This window comes from Chiloscyllium plagiosum, unplaced genomic scaffold (assembly GCF_037043375.1).
Source record: "Chiloscyllium plagiosum isolate Xiang-an unplaced genomic scaffold, Cpla_swu_hap1 HiC_scaffold_1, whole genome shotgun sequence".
Classification (NCBI taxonomy): Eukaryota; Metazoa; Chordata; class Chondrichthyes; order Orectolobiformes; family Hemiscylliidae; genus Chiloscyllium; species Chiloscyllium plagiosum.
The window spans coordinates 9,723,753-9,732,992 of NW_028270139.1; the positions used below are offsets into that span (position 1 = coordinate 9,723,753).

The 9,240-nt window shown below is 43.4% G+C and overlaps 1 protein-coding gene across 1 annotated transcript in view; it reads left to right on the top strand.

The window, feature by feature from the left end:
- The window catches only part of mmaa (metabolism of cobalamin associated A), a 54,379-nt gene extending 45,139 nt beyond the window's left edge, over positions 1-9,240 (top strand). Inside the window, exon 6 of the mRNA XM_043699209.2 lies at positions 2,769-9,240. Within this exon, the coding sequence (XP_043555144.2) occupies positions 2,769-3,056 (288 nt within the window). The 3' untranslated portion in view covers positions 3,057-9,240. The remainder of the gene's footprint in view (positions 1-2,768) is intronic.

Consider the following 9,240-nt stretch of genomic DNA (forward strand, 5'->3'; position numbering starts at 1 on the left):
TGGTGGAACTGGTCCTCCTGGGAGCAGATACGGCGGAGGAGGAGGAATTAGGAATATGGGATGGCATTTTTGCAAGAGATAGGGTGGGAAGAGGTGTAATCCAGGTAGCTGTGGGAGTCGGTGGGTTTGTAAAAAATGTCAGTGTCAAGTTGGTCGTCATTAATGGAGATGGAGAGGTCCAGGAAGGGGAGGGAGGTGTCAGAGATGGTCCAGGTAAATTTAAGGTCCGGGTGGAATGTGTTGGTGAAGTTGATGAATTGCTCAACCTCCTCGCGGGAGCACGAGGTGGCGCCAATGCAGTCATCAATGTAGCGGAGGAAGAGGTGGGGAGTGGTGCCGGTGTAATTACGGAAGATCAACTGTTCTACGTAGCCAACAAAGAGACAGGCATAGCTGGGGCCCATACGTGTGCCCATGGCTACCCCTTTGGTCTGGAGGAAGTGGGAGGATTCAAAGGAGAAATTGTTAAGGGTGAGGACCAGTTCGGCCAAACGAATGAGTGTGTCGGTGGAAGGGTACTGTTGGGGACGTCTGGAGAGGAAAAAACGGAGGGCTTGGAGGCCCTGGTCATGGAGGATGGAGGTGTAGAGGGATTGGATATCTATGGTGAAGATGAGGCGTTGGGGGCCGGGGAAACGGAAGTCTTGGAGGAGGTGGAGGGCGTGGGTGGTGTCTCGAACGTATGTGGGGAGTTCCTGGACTAGGGGGGATAGGACAGTGTCGAGGTAGGTAGAGATAAGTTCAGTGGGGCAGGAGCATGCTGAGACAATGGGTCGGTCAGGGTGGTCAGGCTTGTGGATCTTGAGAAGGAGGTAGAACCGGGCAGTGTGGGGTTCCCGGACTGAGGTTGGAAGCTGTGGGTGGGAGATCTCCTGAAGTGATGAGGTTCTGTATGGTCTGGGAGATGATGGTTTGGTGATGGGGGGTGGGGGTCATGGTCGAGTGGGCAGTAGGAAGAGGTGTCCTCGAGTTGGCGTTTGGCTTCAGCGGTGTAGAGGTCAGTGCGCCAGACTACTACTGCACCCCCTTTATCTGCTGGCTTGATGGTGAGGTTGGGATTAGAGCAGAGGGATTGGAGGGCTGCGCGTTGTGAGGGTGAGAGGTTGGAGTGGGGGAGGCGGGTAGACAGGTTGAGGCGGTTAATGTCCCGGCGGCAGTTGGAAATGAAGAGGTCGAGGGCAGGTAATAGGCCAGCGCGGGGTGTCCAGGTGGATGCAGTGTGTTGGAGGTGGGCGAAGGGGTCCTCGGAAGGTGGGCGGGGGTCCTGATTGTGAAAGTAAACTCGGAGGCGACGGAAGAAGTGTTCGATATCACGGCGTGTATTAAATTCATTGATGCGTGGACGGAGGGGGATGAATGTGAGTCCTTTGCTGAGGAATGATCGTTCGTCCTCAGTGGGTGGGAGGTCCGGGGGGATGGTGAAATCTCGGCAGGACTGGGAGCTGGGATCTTGTGTGGGTGTGGAGCTGGGAGTGGGGTCGGAGCCATTACCTGGAGTGGGTGTGATGGTGGGGGGAATGGGGGTGGAGGCATGAGCAGGGGTAGTGCTCCTCTCGGGGTTCTGGGGGATGGGGATAGTGACAGTGGGGTCTGTGGGGGCGTGTCAGCAGAATGCAGGTGAGTGGTGCTGGTGGGGGCGGAAGTGGTGGCAGACACGGCAGTAGGGGTGGCGGAAGTCACTGAGCATGTGGCATCGGCAATGATGTGAGGGCCGGAAGTGGCTGTGGGAGTGGCCATGATGGGGGCGGAAGTGATATTATCAATCAGCGTGGGGGTGGCAGCTGCATCAACCACATGGCTAATGGCGTTTCCGAGGCCAGGGGAATCTTCTGGAATACTTCACTGTCTGTATTAATGGCTTCGAAATGGGGCAGAGTGTAAATTATCAAACTTTCCTCCTAATGCTAAAATAGGGGGGAACAGGTATATTGTAATAACAACATAAGGAATCCAGAAGGGGATGTAAAGTGATTGAGGCAAAAATTTTGCAGATGGAGTTTAAATTTAGGAAAGTGAGGTCATGCTTTGGGAGGAACTGTCAAAAGGCAGACTATTGTTTAAATGGAAAGGGGCTCCAGAAAGTACAGCAGAGGGATCACAATGTTCTCATGTATGGAACGCAAAAATAAAGTGTGCCAGTACAGCAAGTAATTAGGAGGACAAATTGAATTTTGACTATCATTGCTAGGGGCTTGATGTTTAAAAAGGGAGGCAGTCTTGTCACAACTATATGTAGTGTTGTTGAAGCCGCATCTGGACTACTGTTTTTTGTCCCTATATTTAAGACCAGATTTGTTGGCAGCGGAGGCAGTTCAAAAATGATTCACCTGGCTGATTCCTGGGGTGAAGGAATTGACTTATGAATGGCTAAATAGATTAGGCCTTCATTTGTTAGAGTTTAGAAGAATGAAGATAACCTTATTGTAACATACAAGATTCTGAGGGTGCTTGACAGGGTAGATGTTGGGATGTTTCCACTAGTAAAGGAACCTTTAACAAATGAGTGTCTCCTTGTTCTGTAATGGATTTGCAAAATAATTTCTGCTTAAAATAATGAATGTTTAGAATTTTCTTACATCCGTTATGGAAGCTAGATCACTGAAAGTATTTAAAGAGAAAGTAGGAGTTGAGGGCTGTGAGGAAATGGCATAAAAGAGTAGTTGAGGCCTGGGCAGGTCAACCATGATCTTCCAGAATGGCAGGGCAATCTCAAGGGGGTAAATGGCCTACTGCCCCTATTTCTTATGTACGTACTTTGTTCTTTTTAGGTGACCCGTGTATCTTCAAAAACTGGGCAAGGAATTCCTGAACTCTGGGAGGAAATAGAAAAATTCAAGGCCACATTATTAGAAAGTGGTGAGTTGCAAATAAAAAGACGAAAGCAACAAAAAGTGTGGATGTGGAGTCTGATTAAAGAAAATATTACTGAATACTTCTGTGACCATCCATCTGTCAGAAATCAAATTCCAAGTTTAGAAGATAAGGTTGTCAATGGTGATATAACTCCTGGTTTGGCCGCAGACATCCTTCTGAAGGCATTTTCGACAAAGGAATAAATACCTTATACTCACCTTAAACATTGCAAGTCTGTTATGGATTGTGAATTTGGAAATGATCATAATGTTTTCACAGACAAACTTTAATAATTCAAATGTTTTAAAGGAACATTCCTTGCTGGCTCAATGGGATTTCCATATGGAAGCACTTTAATGAAGATTCTAACATTAGTTTATGCACACTTAAAATTTTAATATGTTTGTGCAGATTATTTCCTGGATGAGCATAGCAATGTGGACCATTTTAATTTCGTGAAGCTGACTTTGCCATGATTCACTAATTATTTTGTAACATGGACTAAATGGTCAGTTTTTGTGAAATAAAATTGTATGAAATATATTTTGTTTCTCTGTAGTTATTATGGCAAATTATTTTGACCAGGTGATGAAAAGGATAGACAGAATCTTAAAAATTGAAGTTCTAAATTGTAGGACGGCTAATTTTGATGGTTTTGGCAAGAACTTGCAAAAGTTGATTGGGGGCAGATATTCACAGGTAAAGGGACAGCTGGAAAATGGGAAACCATCAGAATTGAGATAATGAGAGTCCAGAGCCAGTATATTCCTGTTAGAGTAAAAGGAAAGGCTGGTAAGTGCAGGGAATGCTGGATGACTAGAGGAATTGAGGTTTTGGCTAAGAAAAAGAAGGATGTATATGTCCGGTATAGACAGCAGAGATTGAGTGAATCCTTAGAATCTAAAGGCAGTAGGAATATACTTAAGAGAGAAATCAGGAGGGCTAAATGGGGACATGAGATGGTTTTGGCCAGTAGGAGTAAGGAGATTCCAAAGGGATTTTTTAAATACATTAAGGACAAAAGGGTAACTAGGGAGAGACTAAGACCCTCCAAGATCAGCAAGGCAGCCTATGTGTGGAACTGCAGGAGATAGAGGAGATACTAAATGAGTATTTTGCATCAGTGTTTACTGTGGAGAAGGACATGGAAGATATAGAATGTATGGAAATAGATGGTGACACTGAAAAATGTCCATATTACCGAGGAGGTGGTGCTGGATGTCTTAAAACACACAAAAGTGGATAAATCCCCAGGACTCGATCAAGTGTACCCTAGAATTCCGTGGGAAGCTAGGGAAGTGATTGCTGGGTCCCTTTCTAAGATACTTGGATCATCAATCGTCACATGTGAGGTGCCGGAAGACTGGCTAAGGTGCCACTATTTAAGAAAGGTGGTAAGGAAAAACAAGGAGAATATAGACCTGTGAACCTGACATCAGTGGTGGGCAAGTTGTTGGAGAGAATCCTGAGTGACAGGATTTAAATGTATTTGGAAAGGCAAGAACTGACTAGGGATAGTCAGCACGGCTTTGTGCGTGGGAAATCATGTCTCATGAACTTGGTTGAGCTTTTTAAAGAAGTAACAAAGAGGATTGATGAGGGCAGAGCAGTAGATGTGATCTTATATGGACTTCAGTAAGGCATTCAACAAGGTTCTCATGGGAGACTTGTGAGCAAGGTTAGATCTCATGGAATTCAGGAGGAACTAGCCATTTGGATACAGAACTGGCTCAAAGGTAGAAGACAGAGGGTGGTGGTGGAGGGTTGCTTTTCAGACTGGATGCCTGTGATCAGTGGCATGCCACAAGGATCAATGCTGAGTCCATTGCTTTTCGTTGTCTATATAAATGATTTGGATGTGAGCTTAAGAGGTGTATAGTTAGTAAGTTGGTAGATGACACCAAAATTGGAGGTCTAGTGGACAGCGAAGAAGATTACCTCCATAGTACAACGGGATCTTGATCAGATAGGCCAATGGGCTGAGGAGTGGCAGATGGGATTTAATTCAGATAAATGTGCGGCACTGCATTTTGGAAAAGCAAATCAGAGCAGGTTTTATACACTTAATGGGAACATCTTGGGAAGTGTTGCTGGACAAAGAGACATTGGAGTGCATGTGTATAATCCCCTTAAAGTAGAGTCACAGGTAAATAGGATAGTGAAGAAGGCATGTGGTATGTTTTCCTTTATTCGTCAGAGCTTGGAGTATAGGAGTTAGGAGGTCATGTTGTGGCTGCACAGGACATTGGTTAGGCCACTTTTGGAATATTGTATGGAATTCTGGCCTCCTTCCTGTCGGAAGGGTGTTGTGAAACTTGAAAGGGTGTAGAAAAGATTTACAAAAATGTTGCTAGGTTTGGAGGATTTCAACTATAGGGAGAGCTAAATAGGCCCGGGGGCTGTTTTCCCTGGAGAATCAGAGGCTGAGGGGTGAGCTTATAAAATTATGAGGAGCATGGATAGGATAAATAGCCAATGTATTTTCTCTGGATGAGGGAGTCCAGAGCTAGAGGGCATGCGTTTAGGGTGAGAGGGGAAAGATTTAAAAGGAACCTAAAGGGCAGATTTTTCAGAGGGTGATGCCTGTATGGAACGAGCTGCCAGAGGAAGTGGTGAAGGCTGGTCCAATTACAGCATTTGAAAGGGATCTGGATGGGTACATAAATAGGAAGGGGTTCGAGGGATATGGGCCAGGTGCTGGCAAATAGGACTAGATTAGGTTAGGATATCTGGTTGGTATGGACAAGCTGGACTGAAGGGTTTGTTTCCGTGTTGTACATCTGACTCTATATAGACTATTGCACTTTCCGACTTGCTGCTTATTGGCTCACTGCTGAACCTACCAGTGACAAGTGAGTGATTAGACGGAGATGGAGTAGGAGTGTCTGCAAAAAAGGAGAGACTGACAGCAAAAATAGTAAGAAGTGATTTCAGAAAATCCTAATTGCTCGACTCATGATTTTCTAATGGGTATTTCAAGCAGGGACTACTCCGAGTGTACACTAGATTATTCATGACTCTAGTTGCAGTCTGTAGACACTGCAGGGCTTATACATTTGGCAAATGTTAGAATCACCCAGTTCCTATCACATGACCAAGTTGTGTTTCTTTAACATAGGGTAAAGATGTATTTCACTTTTTAAGTATTGATTATAACAATTAGCCTTGGATTGGTCTTTTTAGCTTGTGTCATCATTTTACAGTCTTGTTTCTGGATGATTTGATCAACAAGCTACATGTGATTCCCACCTTATCGGTGATAGATCAGACCTTGACTATAACTTCTCAGTTTGCTGTTACTAACACTAATGGTCTTTAAGGAAAATATAATTAAGTAAAAAGTCAGAGGCATTTAATGCTATCTGTGGGCTAGTGTAGGTTAGGTGGGCTTGGATCGGCGCAACATCGAGGGCCAAAGGGCCTGTACTGCACTGTATTTTTCTATGTTCTATGTTACCCTTTCCTACTTTTTTTTAACTTAGTCAAAAAAAGTCAATCCTGAACTATCACACATTAATGCTGAAGCGACCCTTAATATTATGTTAAAAATTGATAAATTCAAGATAAAGTTCAGAGAATGTCGCAGTCATGGGAGCTTTGCCTAAGTGGCCATTCTTATGTAAGCTTAGAAATCTCAAGCTTTTTCCAGCATGAGTCACATGCTAGTAATTTTCAGGATCAAGCGCTCAATTTATGGGCAAAGTCACCCCCAAAAGTAGCTGAAAAAATCATTGGTGAGCAATCTGAAAAGTTACCAAGAAATAGAACCAATAAATTTTGAAAGGTTACTCCTTCAATCACAGACTGGTGGATCAAGGATGAACCTACTGGCAGCAAGTGAGGGAAGGAAATAGCTGATATTGAAAGAGTAGTGAAAGGCAAGTTTCAGTTGTGAACAAAGTTGATGAGGGGGCTAGGGCAGGTCTGCTGGGCAAGGTGACAGTGAGTGGTTAGAAATGTCTGCAAAACGAGAGGGGATGAACCCAGTAACTGCAAAGGCAGAGAGCAGGAGAGTAGCAAGTGATTTGCAGAAGGGGAGAGGGGTGAAGGAGGGATGGCTACAAAGGAGAGTGAAGGTGCCTGCCAAGAGTGGCTTGTCAACAAAGGAATACCTAGCTAATTGGGAGCTAAGGAAACCAAATTTTGCAAATTTTCTACTTTTTATGAAGTGTGTCAGTCATTGAAAAAAAAAATTGTTTCCAACTTATAACTGTCTTATGTTACTTTAAATACTGGAAATTTTAAATTCTCCTTGTGGCTTTAAGTTAAGTGCAGAGTTGACGATTATTGGGGATTGTCACAGACAAAAGTGAAATGGTTGTGTTTTAAATTGATTCCTTTTTCCTATCCTGAGCCTGAGACAGCAATACATTGATTTACTCCTTTCCCTTTTTTATTTCTGATCTTTACTGAAGGTAGGCTGAAGGATGTTCCCTCAATGCTGGTTTTTATTTCCAATTATTTGAAAATAAATCCATAGCAAAAACCTTTTGATCAAAAACCATGTGATCAGACTCAACCATTTTGAGTTCAGCAAGATTGGCTTATTTTTTAAAAAGAAAAGTTAAACCTGCAAATATAGAGAATGTGATTTTCTTTATGCCCTCTGGTCATGATGCTTGATAAAAAAAATAAATAAATTCTAATTTTTAAAAACCTATTTCAGGAAAAGAGAAAATTAAAGAGTTACGCCATCCTTGTCATTTTATAAAGTAAAGAAACAAAACAAAAGGAAGAATGTCTTGCAGATTGTTGCAGTGAAGCACTCTGGGAAGATTGTCATCCAGTGTGCATTGTAATGAAGCCATCCAGAAAGAGTGTCCTGCAGTCAGTCTTGCTGATCAAAACAACTGACATCACAGAAATTCTTAACTTAATTGACTGGTAAGAAACTGCTTTTTGGCAGGTGCAATATAATAAAGATGGAGGACGGGAAAAATTTCGAACTGTAACAGGCTGCTCCTTTTTTTTTTGAGGTATTTTGGTGTTGGAGGTGATTTTGTCGAATTACTGTTTTATATGCTTTTGCATTGTTTTGGAACTTTGTAGAAAATATGTTAAGACAACAGCACTTTTAAAAGGGAGAGAAACAGACAAAGACAGCACATGGTCGGTCAGTACAGGAGAGAGAGAGCGAGAAAGAAATACACTGCTAACTGACACAGCAGTGAACATGCGCAGTTACCGTCTTTGCTGTTTGAGTTCATGTATCGCTGGACCTCTAAGTGTGTCTGGGAAAATAAACAAACAATGAAATTCCCAACTGATGTTAGAGGAACCTGTTTGGAAGAGTTCACAGCACAGAAACAGATAAGTGAATAGTTTTAAGTATGGCCTTACTGTAAGTCTGCGGTAGTGAGTAGATGGGTTCTGGATTGTGTTTTATTGAGATATGTCTCTTGATTAAACTTAAAAATATAAGCCATAAGTATTAAGTTAGCCTGGAACAGTGTTTTGTAGAGGAATAAGACAGTGCTACTTTCTGGGTCTGAGATTGAAAGAAGCAAAAATGGCCTTTAGTAGAGTGATATGCTCTTCTTGTCGGATGTGGGAGTTTAGGGAGACTTTACGTGCTACTGAGGATTCTGTCTGCAATAAATGCTGTTGGTTGTGAATGGATTGGTTGGAGAGACAGAGACTGTGAGGAATTTACAATAGCAAAGGGGTGTGATGTGTGGCAGTTATAGGAAGGGAGAAAAGTCACAGGTACAGTCACTCCAGAAAAGGTAAGAGAGGTAGTGCAGGTATCTTCTGTGGCTATCCCCATTTCAAACAAGTTTTGGAAAATGTAGGTGGTGATGGAGTCTCGGGGAGTGTAGCATGAATAGCCAAGTTTCTGGTATTGGGGATGCAATGAGGGGTACATCGAGAGTTCCAAGAGATCAATTGTGTTAGGGGACTCTCTCTAGTCCGAGGCACAGACATGCGTTTCTGTGGCCAGCAGCGAAAAATCATAATGGTGTGTTGCCTCCCTGGTGCCAGGATCAAGGATATCTCAGAGAGTGCAGAATGTTCTCAAGGGGGAGAGGGCTCAGCAGGAGATCATTGTACACATTGGAACCAATGATGTAGGAAGGGAAAAGGATGAGATTGCGAAGGGATAAGATAGATAGTTTGGCAGGAATTTAAAAAGGAGGCCCTCAAAGTAGTAACACTGGGAGTAATCCAGATGTTACGAGCTAATGAGGGTAGGAATAGAAGAATAGAGCAGATGAATGCATGGCTGAGGAGCTGGTGTATGGGAGAAGGAGTCACATTTTTGGATCATTGGAATCTCTTTTGGGGTAGAAGTGACCTGTACAAGAAGGATGGATTGCACTTGAATTGGAAGAGGACTAATATGCTGGCAGGGGGATTTGCTAGAGCTGCTCGGGAGGATTTAAACTA